The 19,856-nt window shown below is 47.2% G+C and overlaps 1 protein-coding gene and 2 long non-coding RNA genes across 6 annotated transcripts; 1 reads left to right on the forward strand and 2 right to left on the reverse strand.

Annotated features, from left to right (window-relative positions):
- Positions 1 to 64: 64 nt before the first annotated feature.
- Positions 65 to 5,329, reverse strand: RAMAC (RNA guanine-7 methyltransferase activating subunit). 4 transcript variants are annotated; one of them, XM_027068200.2, is made up of 4 exons: positions 5,229 to 5,325; positions 4,627 to 4,675; positions 2,107 to 2,277; positions 65 to 1,398 (listed from the first exon to the last, which is right to left on the reverse strand). In XM_027068200.2, exons 3-4 carry the CDS (start codon positions 2,274 to 2,276, stop codon positions 1,212 to 1,214), a joined length of 357 nt encoding a protein of 118 aa, XP_026924001.1. In that variant the 5' UTR covers position 2,277; positions 4,627 to 4,675; positions 5,229 to 5,325; the 3' UTR covers positions 65 to 1,211. The 4 variants fall into 4 exon arrangements, with proteins under 4 accessions (XP_026924001.1, XP_026923999.1, XP_026923998.1 ...); XM_027068198.2 differs by having other exon boundaries at positions 2,107 to 2,307; positions 5,229 to 5,316; XM_027068197.2 differs by having other exon boundaries at positions 2,107 to 2,285; positions 5,229 to 5,310.
- LOC113601967 (uncharacterized) lies at positions 5,079 to 12,772 on the forward strand. Its single transcript, XR_003423341.2, has 3 exons — positions 5,079 to 5,507; positions 5,750 to 8,389; positions 11,010 to 12,772. It is a non-coding gene; the product is annotated as an uncharacterized LOC113601967 (long non-coding RNA).
- Positions 12,773 to 16,119: 3,347 nt separating this feature from the next.
- On the reverse strand, positions 16,120 to 19,835 carry LOC128315847 (uncharacterized). The gene is made up of 2 exons (XR_008298938.1): positions 19,131 to 19,835; positions 16,120 to 18,427 (listed from the first exon to the last, which is right to left on the reverse strand). It is a non-coding gene; the product is annotated as an uncharacterized LOC128315847 (long non-coding RNA).
- Between the last annotated feature and the right edge of the window lie 21 nt (positions 19,836 to 19,856).

Raw genomic sequence — 19,856 nt, forward strand, 5'->3', positions numbered from 1 at the left:
TATTTTATTAGTTGAATAACACCATTGTAGTGGCCATTAAAATGATCTGAAACAAAACGATCAGTGTAAAAGCAAGTTACAGCGTCACTTTATTTATACAAGAGGAAGCAGCAAAGGTGCACATTTGGAAGTGGATAGAACACTGTTCAATCAGTCCACGTTAAATACCATGAAAGTGGTCAGGATGCAGCGTTATATACATAGCATTGGAAAAGAAAGGGTTTACAGAGTTAAACTTTTGTATAACATGAGTTTTCATCTGCTATGTTTAAGTTGGCAAAAAGCCTTATAGTTTGTATGAAATGATCGTGTACCCTAATCTCACCCACCACTAGATCAAGACACTGAAACTGAGAAGAGTTCCTTCCTTATTTTAGAGCTTTATTCTTGACATCCCTCTAAAAAGAGACAAAATGATTGTGGAGCTGACTCATACCTGGAGTAATTATAAAGTACCACGGTCATAACAGAAGCCAAAAGAAGTATCTACAATTGTTTTACCTTTCAACTGCTGAGGTCACATACAACACAGTACAAGTAGGCATAATTGTGCATTTATGAGTTGACTGTACTAACCTCTGCAAAAACTTCGGAATGAGCATATCTGAGTAAATGGATACTTCCTTATCTTACAAAATAAAATCAAGCAGGAGTGCGTGGGTGGCTCAGTTGGTTAAGCATCTGACTTTGGCTCAGGTCATGATCTCGTGGTTCGTGAGTTCAAGCCCCGCATTGGGCTCTGTGTTGACAGCTCAGAGCCTGGAGCCTGCTTCGGATTCTGTGTCTCCCTCTTTCTCTGCCCCTCCCCCACTCCTGTTCTGTCTCTCTCTCTCATAAACATTAAAAAAAAAAAAAGTAAAATCAGGCATTTTCTACTTTAAAATTTTTATTTCTGTGTAAAACAAAGACAGAACTCCTGGAGGTCAAACAAAGAAAACACTCAGCAAGTTCAAAGACTGTTAAGTCATGAAACAAAGAAGAAATCTGAGGTAGAAGTCAGGTAATAAATCCACAACTTTTTAGAGGCATACTTATTCCCAGCAACCATAATGTCTCTGGTAAGATCTCATTTAAAAAAAAAAAAGTCAGAAGTGCCAAAAAGTTAATAATCCACTCTCTGAAATCAAACGTAAAACTATGACCAACAGAAGATACAAACTTTTGTCATGTTAACAGAGTAATGGTTTTACTAAAAGCTGCTGCCGTTTCCATCAGTAGTAACCATAGGGAGGCCGTTGGTTGTAACCATAGTGTCCGTACTGGTGGGGGTAGTAAGGTTCTTGTCTGTGCTGCGGGTAATTGTTACCCCAGGATCGTCCATGCCACTGATTTGATCGATTGTCACTGGGCCACCCCCGTCTGCTATCCCTACCTCTAAACTGTCTGTTATCTTGCAACCTACAACAGCAAAACAAAAAGATTTTTATACTTCTCTTTTAAAAAACACAAATGACAACTCTATCCCAGTGCATTTTATTTCAGTCTAATATTCCGTCCACAAGGGGGTAAAAAACATTTTTCTCCGCAGAATGTTATAGCACCAGTTGGTCAAAACATTCCCAAAATTTAAATCATTCTTCCACTATCACACTGGATACGCTTTGCAGAGAAATAGGCAGACCACAACACAAAACCCAAAACAACAGAATAGTTCTCAAACTGAATTCTATTCGATTGTACAAAAGTAGTATGGTTATCTATTCATGTATTTTGAATTATTACATAGACATAATTTCTATTGTATAAATTTCTTTCTCAAGTATAAGCCAAAGACAGTACCTTCTCTATGGAATCTAACACAGAGTTTTATAGAAGACTCTGGGATTTTCAACTATATTTGCAAAGAAAATCAAATGTCCACAGGAAGAACATTTTAAAAAAGAACATTAAGACACACACAACTGAACAGCAGGGGAAAAATACATGGTGCCGACAAAATACTAAGGCACACGTTTACTGGCCGCTTGCTCCGTGCAGGCAGGCGGTCGGCACCAGGAGTACCAAACAAAAACATCGGTCCCTGCCCTCGCTGGCCTCGGGGGCTAACGGATTAAAGCCGTCCTCTCCCACGTCAGCCATCCGCAGGTGTCCTCCCATGATACATACCGATTGCCTCTATTTCTCTGGTTCCCAGCGGCTCTGCTAGTCCACTCCTCGACGATCGGAGGGGACTCAGGAGGGCGCTTCAGGTATTCCTGGTATTCTTGGTCATCTTCTGTGAATCTACTGGCGAACATCTCTTCAAAATTTGGAACAGCTTCAGAAGCGTCTGTCATCCTGAAATTCTGTTGTTTTTAATACAGTGCTCTGAGAATTTTTTTAAAAAGTCACATTATCTTACCAGATAGTGAAAAACCAAGAGATGAACAATTTTAGGCAGGGTATTCATAAACGTCTTTGTGTACTTTTAAACTTCAGATAGTTATAAACATTCAATTCAGTGTTTCTTGACTTCTGTAATATAGATGTACTAACTGGGCACCCAGGATACAAAGATGAACAATATATCGTGGTCTCTACCGCCAAAGAACTCTTGGTCTACAGCGTAAGACAGACATGGTATAAAGGGAGGACCAGTGAATGTCAAGAAATGAAGCTGGAAAAATAGGCAGGGATCGAATTATGAAAAACTGTGTATTCCACACAAACAACTGTGCACTTATTCTGGTAGGAAATGGGGAGTCCTAGGTGGTTTAAGCAGAGAAGTCTCCAGAGCAAGCCGACTATTTAGGAGGATCACTCTTCTAACCGGGCAGAGCACAGATCAGCGAGGACAGACCAAAGGCAGCTTACTGCACTGCTGTAGGGCTCAGTCTGAGGAAGCAACTGTGAGGACAGGTAAGATCCCAGGAGAAATTAATCACTCACTAGATGTTGTGGGGTGGCAGGGGAGACAAAGGATAACTTCCAGGCTTCTAGCCAAATGAGCGCATGGCCTGTGGTGCCATGGGAACCACAGGAAGAAGGGTGGGCAAGGGTACACAAGAGTTTGAAGTTAGTTACGTTATGCCCATCCACACGGAGAGTCAGCTCACAGTTACCTATTTGGGACTGAAAAGCAAGTTGATGATAAATACGGGAGACATCAGCAATTCTGATGGTGGTTAATGCTGTCAGAATGGAGGAGATTCCTCAGGAAGATTGTGGAATAAGAAGAGTATCAAGGAACAGAATCCTGGAGAACACCGACGTATAAGGAAGTTGAAGATAAAGAAGAAAACCGATAAGAACCAGCAAAGTGAGCTTACCATAGAAGGCAAGAGAATAAAGAGTGAATGCTCCTCAATGTTGAACAGGACAATGATAGAACCAAGAAGAGAAAACTAATTGGGTTTAGCCATTAGGAGGTGATTATTTTAGAGTACTAGGGATTGAAACAGGACTGCAGTTAATTGAAAAGTAACTGGAAGGTAAGGAACTAAAAATCTACACTGACTACGGACTAAGTTTTCAAGAAGCTTCGCTGAAAACGAGAAAAAGGCAGTAGCTAAAGGGTTACTGGAAAATTATCTCCAATTTTTCCCAGGACAAAGTACCTGAGGTTAGGTTTATAGGAAAAGAAAAAAGAACCAGTAAAAAAGTGAAAGACTGAAAATACAGGAGAGACACAAAAATGGAAAGGCAAATAGGCATTTAAATGAACAGCTACTCAAGTTTAGGGTACTTTATAATGGCATCCAATGCGCTCCTGCACTGTGACAAAATGAAAACTACTATAGACACTGTCTAACAAGTCTGTATTAGTTGGGTTTCCCAGGCCCATTCTGGACTCGTTCAAGTAGTATTTCCTTACCCACATTCTCCGGGAGCCCTCTACCTCCAAGAAAAGATTTGGCTTAGGTGACAAAAGGCCTCATCCTCGAGACGCCAAGGGACAAAGACTTCGCTTCTTTTAAACTTTATCCAAGACCTGGAAGCCAGCCAATCAGCGTGCTGTAGGGAGCTCCCCCCTTCCCAGTCTTCCTTGACCACATACTGGTCAGGACTCCCGTCCCTGTCTTTCCTAACCCAGACTTCATCTTTCTACTCTTTGCCTCAAGACTCCTAACACCTGTTTTATGACTTGGGATATATGTGACATCATACGAAAACTTTCAAATCGGACATCCTGCAATTATTTTTCTTATTGTATTACTTCAACTTACAATAAAAGTTTTTGACAAAGACGTGATAGTGGAAGACAGTTTCTTCATTAGTTTGTTTCTCATCCAAATCCCCCAAAACATATGCAAATATTTATAATTCTACCCTCATCACAGCAACATTAAACCAAGACCACTGTGTGGATGCAAGAAGCAATACCTAGACGTTTTAATCTTTCTTAGGCTGCTGCTCTCAGACTTTCCACTTTCTCAGATGTCAAATTCTCAAACCCAAGGTATGATTTGTAATAATAAGCTCAGCCAGTGACCATCATGCCTGGGTTTCTATAGGAATCACAGAAACCACCAGAAGGATGACCCATACCCAACCAGATGGGGAGTAGAAGCTACAAGACAAGGCAAAAATGCCATTCTATTTCTATGTTCTCCTACGGTCCCCTTCTCACAAGTAAACAAAAATCTCTATTGTTACTCACGACAATGAAATTTAAATATAATTTTAATCGATCTGAGCTTTACTTACCCCAGCACTTTGAGGCAGTTGTACTGTCTAACGTTTATGTTGTTCCGATCTGGGGGAAGGGAGAAAAACGCTTGATTCCCTGGAAGGAAACCCTCAAAAGGTGGTGGGGAGGGCGAGGAACACAAGGGCCTCAGTGAGTGAAGGGGCTGTCCTAAAAGCGCTCCGGAGACTTGCCACGCTGGCTGGAAAGCGAGCGCGAGCGCTCGAGTGGCGGCGGAGAGCGCGGGGCCTTCAGGACCCAGAAGCCGGTTCAGGCACGACCGGCACAAGGTACGTGCCCCTCGGTGGAAGGCAGGGGCTCAGCCTTTCGGACCGGTCTCGAGCACAAGTAAAACCGCGCGGCGCAGTGGTGCAGGCGTGCGACCTTGGGGATGAATGACCACTGGGGGCTTCTGCTGCCCGGGGGGACGCGCACCGGCTTCCCAGTCCGCTGTCGGAGCGCACTGGGCAGGCCTGCTCCCTCCCCAGACGCGAGGGCGAGGGGAGGCCACTCGGCGCGGCCCGCCCGGCTCCTTGCTCCCCGGGGCCACGATCGCCCGCCGAGGGCTGCGTCTGCCCAGCTCGGGCCGCACCCCGCCGGCCACACGCGCAGGAGCACCCACCTCCGGCCCACAGCGCGGCCACGGGATCTCCCACCACTTCAGCTCTCCAAGGTAACGGAGCCACTCGGGCCACAGGCCGACTTCCGCTTCCGGCAGGCCAGCGCGGGGGGAGGGGGGGGGGCCGGCCTGCCAAGTCTCGCGAGATCTCGGGACCGTAGTGCAGGTTTCTCCTGGTTCCTCGATCTCCCGAGCCCCGCGCGGAGGGCGTCGGGTGTCGCGCCGGAGGTGGCGGTGTCCCGCGTGCGCTTTCGGCCCGCTCTCCCTGGACAGGACACCGCTGTGCGTGAGGCCTCCTTAGCGAGGGGCCGGTGGCGGGCGGGGACGGACGCTGAGGAAATGTGCGGGGAGGAGAGGAAGAGGCCCCTTCCGGCCACCTGTTCCCGGGGTCGGGCGAGTCGAGGGCGGAGCCGCGGCGAGGCCACAGCTTTCACCTCTGCCTGGCCAGGCCCCGGTAGTAAGGTGTCCGCAGTCCGTTGGTGCCCGTTTTTCCCGACACCTCCCCCCCCCCGCTTCCCCCGCAGCAGTGAAGTCGTCAGGGCCCAGCTACCTCCGGGCGCCGTGACCTTTTCTTCTCGGAGGCCCTGAGGTTCCATCAGTGCCGGGTGTACCAGACGTGACCCGCCCCCGCCCTCGCGACTGGCTTTCGGAACTGTGCGCCCCGCTTCTGTTAGGATTACCTCCCGTTTCTCCTTGGAAACTTTGACGTCCACAATTGATGCCCTTTGCCCCCTGTACTTGCTCCCGTCAGTTGACAGGTGCCATCGATTCTACCTCCGCAGTAATTGTGGCATCCAGCCACTCTGCGTACACACTGCCTGCACCTCCTCGAGGGTCTCGTCCCCTCAACGGGCAAGTGCAGTACTTTTCCTCTAGCGTCAGTCACTTGCCAACCCTGTAGTCCTTTTCAAGCACAGCTGTGATCAGAAATCGTCACGGGCTCCCTGTTGCCTGTAGGTTAAGGACCTAATTTGTGAACTTGGATTCAAAACGAACGATTTTCTGCTGTTCCCCTTTCCTCCTCCCTTGTCGGTGGGAAACCAGACCGTATGAATCTCTCCCGACCTCCCTTTACCTTCTAAAGATTGCTCCTGGCTCTTCCTCCTTAGGAATACTCTTCTTCCCTATCTTCGTACACTGTTGAAATTCTGCCCGTTGTTTAAAGCCACATAGTGACCTCGCCGTCTAGAAATAAATTTTCTTTCTTTGGAATGTCCATCATACTTTCCAAACCATTCTTCATGTATTCATTCAGTTATTACCACTTCGTAGTTTCGAATTAAAACGGGGTGTACAATTCCTCCCCCTCCTAGACTGTAAACAGACCTCCATCACTTCTGCATCCTGGAATGTGTGACGCTGTGCTTTGTATAAAGCGAGCACTCCGTAAATGCAGAACGAATGTGGAGCTGCCAGCGTTCCAGGCCATGTTGTAGAAGCACCGACCTAGTAAAAGTGACTAGGACAGCATGGATGAGGAGCTCCGATAGTCATTACTCGCCTTGGATAGTAAAGGTGAGAGGGGAAAGAGCAAGGTTGCAATAATTGAGTAGTGCTCTCCTTAGTGACCGAGTGGATGGTGGGGGGAAAGGATTATGAGCAACCAGGGAGGACTCCAGTTCTGTAAGCCAAGAAATCCAGACTGAATGCCCATAGGGTGAATTTTTTTAATATATGTTTATTTGGGGGAGAGCGCAAGCGGGTGAGGGGGAGTGAGAGGGGGACATAGGATCCGAAGTGGGCTCTGCGCTGACAGCAGTGAGCCAGACGTGGGGCTTGAACTCGTGAACAGCGTGTGATCATGACCTGAGTTGAAGTCTGACGCTCGACTGACTGAGCCACTCAGGTGCCCCTAGGGTGCGTTGGTTTCAAGGCAAAAAATGAGCTCAGATCTCAAACAGATTTGGAGACTATGAGATGGCTGAAGACAGAGAGGTTATGGCACAGTATATAAGTGTGTGAGTCATCCGTGAAGAAACAACAGTTGAACTCCTCGGTGTATATGATCTTTCCAAAAGAGAAAGTATTTATAGAGAAGAGCAGAAGGCCAAGGCCTACGCCTCAGGAAATACTCCTATTTAGGAGGCAGGAATAGGAAATATAAACTTGGAAGAAAAGATGAGAATAAATACATGGTAGCAATGTCACAGTTGGAAAACTCAGAAAACTGCTTCCCCACCTGGTATCAGGAGGCAGGGAGGATATTTGGGAAAAAGAGGGCTGTTGAGCAGTTGGCTGACTGCCTTCTGACTTTATTAGGGCATTACTTCTAGGTAATGAGGACTCGCACCGGAAAGAGCGTGATTTCTTTAATTTCGTAAGCGCTTAGGAGCTCCAAGCTTCTGAGAGTTTCTGGGAAGAACTGTAGATAATTCTGACCAATCTCAAGTGAGACTATTTCTGCCCATAATGTCTTCTTATATTCTGTCTGATATTTTATCAGTTTTATACCTCATTTTCTGGCATCATTGGGGAATAATCTGTTCCATGAAAAGAAATTTTTCAGATAACGGACATTTAGCCTTTAAGCATTAAAATGTTTTCTCTGGAACCACTTAAAAAATTTTTTTTTATTTTTTTATTTTTTTTTTTTTAATTTTTCAGAGAGAGAGAGAGCATGAGTGTGAGCAGGGGAGGGGCAGAGAAAGAGGGAGACACAGAATCCTAAGCAGGCTCCAGGCTCTGAGCCATCAGCACAGAGCCTGTTGCGAGGCTGAAACCCACGAGCTGTGAGATCATGACCTGAGCCGAGGTTGGGCGCTTAACCGATTGAGCCACCCAGGTGCGCCTCACTGGAACCACTTTTGATAGAAATGTACATAAAACGTAGTACTTCTCTGCCATGAACACAGAAAATGAGACACGATTTAAACTACTCTTGGCAACTAAAGCTTACTGTCACAGCATCCGTTATGCTCTGCCGGGTAGTAAAGTCCTTGGCCCTGTTGACACATCTGGAAAAGACTGCCCTATGTTAGTTGACGTTTTTTTTGTCTCTGTTATTAGTGTTATATCTCAATGACTTTTCCTCAAACAGCTCTGTAAATTAACCTCATTTACCCATAATTTTAAGCCTCACGTTGACCCAGTGATCTGGAGGCAAAATACACCAGCAGACGTCCCTGGGGAATCCTGGCAGCTAAAGAGTCCTTCATTCAGAGGCTGTGAGTGACCTTGGACAATGACCACTGTATTTTTTTTATTTTAATTTTATTTTTTTAATTTACATCCAAATTAGTTAGCATATAGTGCAGCAATGATTTCAGGAGCAGATTCCTTAATGCCCCTTACCCATTTAGCCCACCCCCCCTCCCACAACCCCCCCAGTAACCCTCTGTTTGTTCTCCATATTTAAGAGTCTCTTATGTTTTGTCCCCCTCCCTGTTTTTCTGTTATTTTGCTTCTCTTCCCTTATGTTCATCTGTTCTGTGTCTTAAAGTCCTCATATGAGTGAAGTCATATGATGTTTGTCTTTCTCTGACTAATTTCGCTTAGCACAATGCCCTCCAGTTCCATCCACATAGTTGCAAATGGCAAGATTTCATTCTTTTTGATTGCCAAGTAGTACTCCATTGTGTGTGTATGTATATATATATATACCACTATATATATATATATATATATATATATATATATGTATGTATGTATATGTATGTATGTATATATATACATACCACATCTTCTTTATCCATTCATTCATCGATGGACATTGGGCACTTTCCATACTTTGGCTGTTGTCAGTAGTGCTGCTATAAACATTGGGGTGCATGTGTCCCTTCAAAACAGCACACCTGTATCACTTGGATAAATACCTAGTAGTGCAATTGCTGGACTGTAGGGTAGTTCTATTTCTAATTTTTTGAGGAATTTCCATACTGTTTTCCAGAGTGGCTGCTCCAGCTTGCATTCCCACCAGCAGTGCAAAAGAGATCCTCTTTCTCCGCATCCTCGCCAACATCTGTTGTTGCCTGAGTTGTTAATGTGAGCCATTCTGACAGGTGTGAGGTGGTATCTCACTGTGGTTTTGATTTGTATTTCCCTGATGATGAGTGATGTGGAGCATTTTTTCATGTGTCGGTTGGCCATCTGGATGTCTTCCTTGGAGAAGTGTCTGTTCATGTCTTTTGCCCATTTCTTCACTGGATTATTTGTTTTTTGGGTGTTGAGTTTGGTAAGTTCTTTATAGATTTTGGATGCTAACCCTTTATCTGATGTGTCATTTGCAAATATCTTCTCCCGTTCCGTCGTTTGCCTTTTAGTTTTGCTGATTGTTTCCTTCGCTGTGCAGAAGCTTTTTATTTTGATGAGGTCCCAAAAGTTCATTTTTACTTTTGTTTCCCTTGCCTCCGGAGACGTGTTGAGTAAGAATTTACTGCGGCCAAGGTCAAAGAGGTTTTTGCCTGCTTTCTCCTCGAGGATTTTGATGGCTTCCTGTCTTACATTTAGGTCTTTGATCCATTTTGAGTGTATTTTTGTGTACGGTATAAGAAAGTGGTCCAGGTTCATTCTTATGCATGTCGCTGTCCAGTTCTCCCAGCACCACTTGCTGAAGAGACTGTCTTGATTCCATTGGATATTCTTTCCTTCTTTGTCAAAGATTAGTTGGCCATACGTTTGTGGGTCCATTTCTGGGTTCTCCATTCTTTTCCATTGATCTGAGTGTCTGTTCTTGTGCCAGTACCATACTGTCTTGATGATTATAGCTTTGTAGTGTAGCTTGAAGTCCGGGATTGTGATGCCTCCTGCTTTGGTTTTCTTTCTCAAGATTGCTTTGGCTGTTTGGGGACAATGGCCACTTTAAAGATGACAAAACTGAGGCTCCAGAGGTTATGTAATTGGTTCAAGGCCACAGCTGTAAGTGGCAGCAGGATTTGGATCAAGTCAGTGATGATTCAGAAAGCCTTGCTGCTCTTTCCACAGTGAAACACAGTTTTCTTTTCGTTCCATACTCCACACATCATGAGCCACTGCCCAGACTCTTCCGCTCCAAGACGGATGTGGAGCCGCGGAAGACAGGACTCTGCCCCTGCGGCCTCCCCACCAAAAAGTGCAGCCAGGGCTACATACCTATTTCCTCACATTCCTCACCGTTTAAAGAATTTATTTTTATTTTTAAATTTATTTTGATTTTTAGAGAGCGTACGAGCAGAGAGAGGGGCAGAGGGACAGAGAGAGAATCCTAAGCAGGCTCCACACTCAGCACAGAGCCTGACTCGGGGCTCGATCCCACAACCCTGGGATCATGCCCTGGGCTGACATCAGGAGTTGGATGCTCAACTGGCTGAGCCACCCAGGCACCCCACTTTTTCTGTTTTTTTTAACTAATGCCCTGGAAGATGAAATGACTTCTCCAAGATCAAACTGGTCAGTGGCAGAACTGGAACTGTGAACCTCAGGCGTTCTTCATTGGTTTAACAAATATCTTTTCAGTACACACTAGATGCCGGGTACTGTTCTGGGCCCTGAAAACATTAATGAATAAGGATAAAAGCCCTGCCCTCAGAGGGCTTCCATTCTCATGGGGAAGATGAACAAGTGAAAAAGTAAACACCAGGGAGCCACCTAGCCACTGAGCCACTAGCCACTGAGCCACCTAGGCGCCTGTGTGTTTCTATCTTTATAGTGTGTTATTTAAACGACCTTTCCCTGCCGCACTCCAAACCTCCCCACCCCATCCATAAGCACACTGACCATCTTGCACCGAGCCAAGCATATGAATGAAACCCAATAAATAAGTTCCTAAACAAGAATTAAATTATGATTGCCTTCTGCTCACTTTTTCAGACCTGGGGGAATGTCAGCATGTTTCCCTGCCCTGACTTTATCCTCTGCAAAATGGGAATAATAGTCCTCGCTGCTTCTCTTCCTCATGAGGTTATGGTAAGAATTAATTAACGTAAATAAAGTGCTTTAGGCTCAAGTGAAGAAAGATGCTATGTGGATGCTAGTGACAATTAGTTATTATATGTTACCTAAATGTTTAAGCTCCAAGAAAACATTTCAGGTTATATGAGGCATCGGTTCAGATTCACATCTGTAGCCCTGTGGCTTTAATTACACAGAATTGTTCTGATCAGAGATGACAAGATCCTAATGCAGTTCTGCCCCTCAGTGTCCCCCCTCCCATGTGAAAAGTCCTTTGTGTAGGGGACTTTTTCTGTGGGGGGTAGGGAGCGAGCCAATGTTTGTTTGCTACCTGAGTTTTAAAATATTTTACAAATTTTTTTTAATGTTTATTTATTTTTGAGTGAGAGAGAGACAGAGAATGAATGGAGAGGGGCAGAGAGAGAGACATGCAGAATCTGAAGCAGGTTCCAGGCTCCGAGCTGACAGCACAGAGCCTGATGTGGGGCTCGAACCCATGAATCATGAGACCTGAGCCAAAGTTGGATGCTTAACTGATCGAGTGACCCAGGCGCCCCTTAAAATATTTTTTTAATGTTTATTTGTGTATTCTGAGAGAGAGGGAGGGACAGTGGAAGAGAGAGAATCCCAAGCAGGCTCCGTGCTGTCAGCACAGAGCCCGGTGTGGGCTCTATCTTACAAGTCGTGAGATTATGACCTGGCCTGAATGTTGCTTGACATTCAACCAACCGAGTTTTACTACTGCCCCTAGAAGCCAGTTGGTATCATTGAAGAAATCACAGAAGGGGGAAAGACCGGCAATCTGGGGGAAGAAGAGGCTGTGAATTGGGCTTAATAGGTTGGGAGCACAGTCTCTTCCCGTTCTAAGATCTGTGATTGCGACGTGAAGGGTTTCTCCTCTCCTTTTCCTAATGCCTGTTACGGAAGCAAGAGCACAGGCTGTGTTTTTCTAAGTGGAGGTGATTGGTATTCCAGTTGAGCAGTATCTGCCTGATTTTACTCCATCTGGCGGGGCCCGTGCAAGACCCCGTGATGGCTCTCGTCTCTAGCGTCCTTCCTTTGCTTTTCCTGGCTGCTTTCTCTGCCTGCCCCCTTGGCCAGCTCTCCTGACCTGCTTCAGTGTCATGTTCCCATCCACCTCTTCATCAGACATGCATGTTACGCTCCGAAGGGCAATGTACAGGGAGGCCAAGAGACCTGACCAGAATTTACTCTCAACCACTCCTTCCCCCACGCCTCCATATGCTCTTCTCCAGGTAGTTTCCCAGAATCTCTTTCACCGAGGTGAAAATCGCAGTTCTAAGCCCCTGGGAGTGGCACGAGTAAGTCAGGATCCTTAGCTGAGGGTCAACTTCTGCTGTCTTCCCCATTTTCAGAAGGTCTCCATCCAGGGTCTTGACAAGCTTCTTGTCTTTGATGACAAGGCGGCCTGTTCTGCCCTCATATGAAGCCAGCCTTGTCTAGTGATCTTTCAGAAGAAAGGTCCAGGGGCGCCTAGGTGGCTCAGTCAGTTAAGCATCCAACTCTCGATTTCAGCTCAGGTCACGATTTCACGGTGTATGAGTTCGAGGTCCATGTCAGGCTCTGCACTGACTGTGCAGAACCTGCTTGGGATTCTCTGCCCCTCCCCCAAGTGACCACGTTTTCTCTCTCCCTCTCTCTCTCTCTTTCTCAAAAAATACACTTAAAAAATTTTTTTTGATGTTTATTTTTAAGAGAGAGCCAGAGTGTAAGTGGGGGAGGGGCAGAGAGAGAGGGAGACAGAATCCCAAGCAGGCTCCAGCCTCCCAGCTGTCAGCACAGAGCCTGATGTGACACTGGAACCCACAAACTGTGAATCATGACATGAGCCGAAATCGGACACTTAACTGGCTGAGCCACCCAGGCGCCGCCCCCCTGCCCCCCACTGAAATAAATACACTTTAAAAAAAAGAGAAAAGTCCAAAAAGCCCCATTTTAACATATCTCCAAGTGACATAAGTATCTTCAACCTAAGTGAGTATAACATAGGGAATAGAGCACCAGGCAAGGAGTCAAGACACTTGAGTTAAAATCTTACTCCCCGTGGGTTATTGTTGGAGGAGGTCATAGAGAGGTTGTGACCGCCAGCTGCTCCTTGGGCGGTACCGGAGCAATCAGAGGCCCCTCACCTCTTCCCCAGCCGGGTCGTGTACGTCCTGCCGGCCTTCCCGCAGCCCAAGCTGTTTTCAAGGATGCAGCCTTGAGAGAGCGAGGTGTTGAGACCGTCTCTCCTGAATACGTGGCTGAACTCCTAAGATTCTGGCAGACGGTGTGGAAATCTGCTTGTCTTGCAGCCGCCCAAGATAAGCCTCAAATGTAAGTTCCCGTGTTTCTCGAACCCACCACCCCAGTCTGGAGCTGCCTGCCTCTTTCTTTGGTCCCTCCCTGCCTTCAGTGTCCCGGGGACAGTTGGCAAACTAGCGGTTGTCATGCAAGTTACCACCTCTCTGGGCCTTCCCTTCCTCACCTCGTTTCTCACTTCACAGGTGAAGTTGAGGCTTCAGCCTCAATTCCCTCGATGTCCCAATCCCGTAACTGTGGTGTGATCACTTTCTGCCCCTTCCCACCTCTTGTCTGCCAGTATCTTGCTGCTGCTGTGTCTTTGGTCAGTGCACAGCCTGCTCTTCCGGTCCATGCTCCTGCAGTCACTCCTTCTGTCTTCTTTGTTGTCAGCTGCCCCCCTTTACCAGCTCCTCCTGTCCCCACCCCCACCACGTAAATTTGCTCAAGTTTCTAAGTCTCACCGATACCCTGTCCTCAATCCTGTGTCCTCTGAACATCTCGGATCCCCTTTCCCCACACGGTGAGTCCCTGACAGAGAGCCCTCCACACCTGCAGTAGTACATCACCCCCTTTTCTGTCTCCAGACGGGCCACTGAAACCACTCTGGCAAAGTTCACTGGGACAGAGTTGAGCTGGGGCCAAAGGCAGTGACTTCACTTTATTCAGTATCTGTGCAGCTTCCGACGCCTTCCTCTCCCTTCTCCCTTACACCTTCTCTCCCCTCGTTTCCAAGTTTCTCAGGATCCTCCTTGGCCCCAGGTCACTGTTTCCTCTCTGCTTCCTACTTTACTTTACCTGAGCTCTAGACTCATAAATCCTCCTGCCTACTAGAAATTTCTATCTGCTTATCTGACCCGCATCTCCAGCACACGTCTACATGTGAGTTCATCTTTCTTCCTGGACCTGTTCATCCACCTCAGTCTCCATTTCCGGAGAATGCGTCCTTCCCAGTTACCCACACCAGAAGCTGGTGGTCACCCTGGACTTTTCCCCCACACCCAGTCTCCCCCCCCCCCCCATGTCCGGGGGACCTCAGTTCCTGACCAGCTCTTCAAACTCAGAGACTACTGCCACTGGTTCTCTCATCCCTTCCCACGTAGACCAGGCGACAGCCTCTAACTGGTCCCTGTACCCATCTTTGCTTCCCGTCAGACATCAGACACTTGTCCACCCTGCTAGTGGGTGTTCTTCTGTAATTATTATGGAACATACAGAAAAGAATTGATAACGGTATAACCAATTCTTGTGTACCAGCCAGCTAAGAGTAGGTCCTTTCTATTTTTTTTAAGTTTATTTATTTTGAGAGAGAGAGAGAGTAGGAGAGGGGCAGAGAGAGAGAGAATCCAAGCTGATAACACAGAGCCCAATGCAGGGCTCAATCCCACAAACCATGAGATCGTGACCTGAGCCGAAATGGAATGTCAGACGCTTAACCGACTGAGCGCCCACAGTAGGTTCTTTCCAAAACAGAAACCTGATTGCATCTGTCCCCTGATCGATTCACCACTCACAGGTTCCTAATTACTTCCAGGGCACACTCGAAGCTGCTGAGTGTGGAGTTCCAGGGTAAGAGTTCGCTCTGTCCTGTCTGTCCTGTCTGTCCAACCTCATCCCCTGCCACTCTCCCCAAGTGAGCTAAATGCGTGACCATATCACACTGTTTCAGGTTCCTGAAAGACTTCGTGTTGTGTTGGATACTTGCTGTTCCTTCCGTTTACAATGCCCTCCCCACTCTGGTCCACCTGGGAAGCCTTAGCCCGAGACGGCATCCTCAGGTACCTTCCACAATACACCCCTCTCTGTCCCCACCTCCAAGGAGAGCCGATGATCCCTTCCTGTATATCTTTATATAGTCACATCTGGCTAAATTATGAATTCCTTGAGGGCAAAGCTGTCGCTTTCACATCTTTGGCAATTAGCATACAGTCTGGTGACCTGATACGTCACTGGTGCTCAGTAAATGTTTACTGATCCGGCCCCTACCTTCCTCTCCAGTTTTATATTTGACTAATCTTTTCCCACTTACATTCTCCCCTGCTCAGTAAACACTCAACCATGTATAAAGTCTCCGCCCCTCTCCTGTGCACAGCGTATGTGTCCCTTGGACACCCCTTTATTGGGGCACCTGGGTCACCTTGCAGAATCTGATTCCCCTGCTGGAGTGTAGGTGCCGGGAGCCCCAGGACCTCATGAGCCATCTCTGCCTCCCCAGCACCCGGCACTGGGGCCGACACTCAAGGCGGAGCAGAAGCATTTGTGAGCCCGCAAGTGAAGGAGTTAGGCTTGCTGATTCCTAAGTCCTCCAACTCCAAAACTGTGTGATTTGAGGTTCCGAAAACTGTGACATAATCTGGAAGTTTTCTCCCAGCAGATGGTCAGAACAGTTGAAACACCAATTCCAACAGTTGGCAGATACAAAGGGAAACATTTAAGACAGTGAGTCAGAAGGAAGGTGAACCCTCCAACGGGATCGGGAACATCAGCAAAACAACGCGTGCACGTGGTCACAGGCGCCTGGCTGCACCCGGTGCCGGCCTCCACGCGCTCCCCCAGTGATACGTGTGCCTCGAGAGCTTCTCTGAAAGGTGTTTGACAGCTTCCCTGTGACTAAGCCCCCATTGGCTAGACATGACCCGAAAGTTCATTATTTCTCTGTAGCGAAAGTTATTTCCCTTGCCCCTTTGGCATTTCACTTTAATTTGCTCATTTTTTGTGAACTCTAACACAAAGTTTAGTCATTTATTTAACATGTGATTTCTGTTCAGATAGAACTCTAGGAAAAAAAAAACAAAAACCCAGATCTAAAGTCTTTCTTCGGATTTGTGACCTTGCTTATTTTTTTATCACTCCATAAGCATCTATCCATTTCCAGCATATTTCTGGGTTAAATGTTGGGGGGAATGGAGAGAAGTGAAAAAATGCGGAACACGGTCTTGGGATCTCATCGAAGAGTCAAGCAGAAGATGGTCATGTCGTGGCATACACGTGATGGACAACAGCACAAGGGAACCCGACTGCAGTGCAGGGAAAGATGCTTCCAGCCAGACACCTAAGTGTAGACTGACTTTAGGATGAGGGACAACTCAGAGCAAGTGAAATTAACCCGAACACATTTAGGGAAGGTGGCGGGTCTCCAGCAAGTGCTCAAACACATGGACACACATATACACACACATGCACCATGCATTTTGGGTGTGGAGGATGGAGACAGGCTACTCTTTGTTGAATATTCTTTGGAGCAAGACTCCCAATGCTTCTCCATTTCCTTCAGGCCAACTTGCAGAGCTCTTTACCACCCTCTGTCCCGAGACACCCCCCACCCCCCCCCAGACCCGCCGTGTAACATCATCCCTGTCATATTTGGAATGTGAGTTGTGACCTCTGCCGACTTGGGGAAATGCGTGTTTCTCTTCGACTTCAGCAAATTCCAGTTAGACGTTGTTGAGAGTTGACTCTGTTCTCCCTCCAGGCAGGTGAGAGTCTGCCTCCCCCGCCAACAGGTGACTGGAGAGCTTTTGCTCTACAGGGATCTTTAGCTTTTTTTTTTTTTTTGCTGTAACTTTTTTTCCCCTAATGTTTATTTATTTAGAGAGAGTGAGCAGGGGAGGGACAGACAGAGGGAGAGAGAATTCCAAGCAGGCTCTGAGCTGTCAGTGCAGAGACTGACACTGGGCTCGAACTCACGAACTGTGAGATCATGACTTGAGCCGAAATCAAGAGTTGGACACTTACCTGCCTGAGCCACCCAGGTGCCCTGAGATCTTGAGCACTTTTAGGTGGGAGGGGCACCGGTTTCCCATGCAGGCCAACCTGAGCGACTATCGCCAAGAACGAGGCTCAGTGTCCTTATTTCTAAAATGAGATGATAACGATTGATATTTTCCACCGTGGAGATGATAAGGATTAAGAAATGTTAGTGCCCCCTCGACTCCCTCACTGTTTCCCAAACCGAAGTGAAACATTCTGACCTCCTGGTTTGAGCAGGGACACGTTGTGATGCAAACATTGGGCGACAGGCTTGTGAAACCAGTCATGTCGAAACACCACTACCATTGCTGTTTACTGAGCACGGACTACATGCCAGGCAGCGGGCAGTGCTCTGTACCTACATTATCTCCTTTATCCTCAGGATAACCCACCGAGGCAGATACCTGACTTGTCCAAACAAGGCTTGGAGATGACGGGTAACTTGCCCAAGTTCACACAAGCATCAGGGCAAGCGAGATTGGAACCCACCCTCTCCTTCCCAGGGAAGGGGCACCAGAGAAGCTAAGGAACAAGACGTCTGCTCTGGAGTTTTGAGAAACGAGCTGTATGACAGGCCAGTCGAGATTGCCCTCTGTGGTTGAGAAAGGAGCATCCAGATGTTTGTGGCAGTGAGTGAGGCAAATGCCGTGTGCGTTCATGTGAGACACTGCTCGAGCCGGAACGCAGAGTCTGTCGGGTGTTGCGTGACAGCGGAGACATGGTTCATAGTTACTTTTACTTTCGTTTGTTTGTTTTTTCTCTTTGAGAGAGAGAGAGCATGAGCAGTCTCCACGATCAACGTGGAGCCTGACACCGGGTTCGATGTCATGAACCGTGAGATCATGACCTGAGCTGAAATCAATAGTCGGACGCTCAACCGACTGAGCCACCAGGCATCTGGCTTTGGCTTATTTCTGAAGCAGGAGGAAAGCAATGCAACACGTACAAATGAGGAAAGGAATCAGGAAGCTCTTTTTTTGTGTGTTTTTAATTTTTAATGTTTATTTTTGAGAGAGAGAGAGAGAGAGAGAGAGATCGTGAGCAGGGGAGGGGCAGAGAGAGAGGGAGCACAGAATCCAAAGCAGGCTCCAGGCTCTGAGCTGTCAGCACAGAGCGGGGCTCAAACTCACAAACCGTGAGATCATGACCTGAGTGGAAGTCGAACACTTAACCGACTGAGTCACCCAGACACTCCCAGGAAGTTCTCTGATGCCTGCCTCTTCCGTATCTCACTGAGGCGTGTCTTGTGAGCCCACACAAAATGAGATGTCCGCTGGGTCCAATACCTATAGAACCACGTTTACCGCTTATCACCCAGAAACAGCTTGTACCTCCATGTAAAGCTGTCTGTCTGCTACTCGGAGGACAGCCATGTTACTTGGGCCTGATAGCCACATCCTAGGCCTTGAACTTCCTGTCGTGTGTGCTAGAATTCACAGCAATCTCCCTCTCCCTGCTCCTATACTGCAGGGCCTAACAATTTTCCGTTCATGTCCACTGCGCTGCTTTCCTTGGGCAGGTCTGGTCATGGCCAAAGACAGACACACAGGTGTGAGGTTACATTCTGTTGTAAAAAATTGAGGAGTGCAGGGGTGCCTGGGTGGCTCAGTCGGTTGAGTGCCCCTCCCCCTCTCACAGTTTCTCTCTCAAACATAAATAAATATTTTTTTAATCTTTTTTAAATTGAGGAATGCAATTTGTATTCTTACCCAGAGGACCACCCCAGCTTCATGTAGAAGTATTTATGGATGGTCACAACCCAAACTGTGTTCTAAAAAGAAGCTCTGATAGAGACAGAAAGCAGATCAGTGATTGTGGGGTTTGGGTGGGAGAGAGAGACAGACTACAGGTGACAATGAAGGAGCTTTTAGGGGGTCCATGGAAACGTCTGAAGGCTGGATAGTGGTGGTGGTTACACAGGTCCATAACTTTGCTAAAAATCCTGGACCATACAAATACGACGGGTGCATTTTATGGTGCGTAACTTACCCGGGAGAGAAGAAAGAACAGCGGCTTTGGGTTTGTTTGAACAGATGGCGAGCACTCGAGTGAAAGCCCAGCATTTAGGACCACAGAGCACAGAAGATTGGGGCCCGGAAAATGTTAGGGGCAGGAGTAAATACTTGGGATCTCAGCGTTCAAACATCCAACCTTGAGTCGTCTGCCTCCGGATGTGTCCCCTCAGAGAGATGACAATCGTGATAGGAATCATGGCTCTGGCAGCAATGGCTGGTTCCCCCCCCCCCCCTCAGTTCTCTCTGTCCACAGAGAGGGAGGGTTTTGAGTTCCTGGTCCAGAAGCGAACTGACTTCAGCAGAGTCAGATTAATAATACTAAGAGCCATAGCTTCCTCCAGGAATCCTTTAAAATCCATTTGAATATTTAAATAAATTCTCCACTGTAAGAGTTGTCACATCCAAAGAGAAATGTCAGGGTAAGACATTCTCAGTGCCACAATTACTAAAATTTGAAAAGGGTGTCACAGTAAAAAAAAAAAAAAAAAAGACACCCTTAGTGTCTGTGCCTCCCCAACAGCATCTGTCCACCTCCCTCTGTGTGTGTGTGTCTGCCTGTCTGTCTCCACCTCCACCCACCCCCTCCATCCCCTGCCCTTGGCCACCACCTGTTCCCTCACCTGGTTCAGGACTGAGGGAATAACAGTGTTAGCACCAAGCACCAAGCACCCTGCCGGCAGGAAGGAGACCCTGAGCCTCT

Source organism: Acinonyx jubatus, chromosome B3 (genome assembly GCF_027475565.1).
Source record: "Acinonyx jubatus isolate Ajub_Pintada_27869175 chromosome B3, VMU_Ajub_asm_v1.0, whole genome shotgun sequence".
NCBI lineage: Eukaryota > Metazoa > Chordata > Mammalia > Carnivora > Felidae > Acinonyx > Acinonyx jubatus.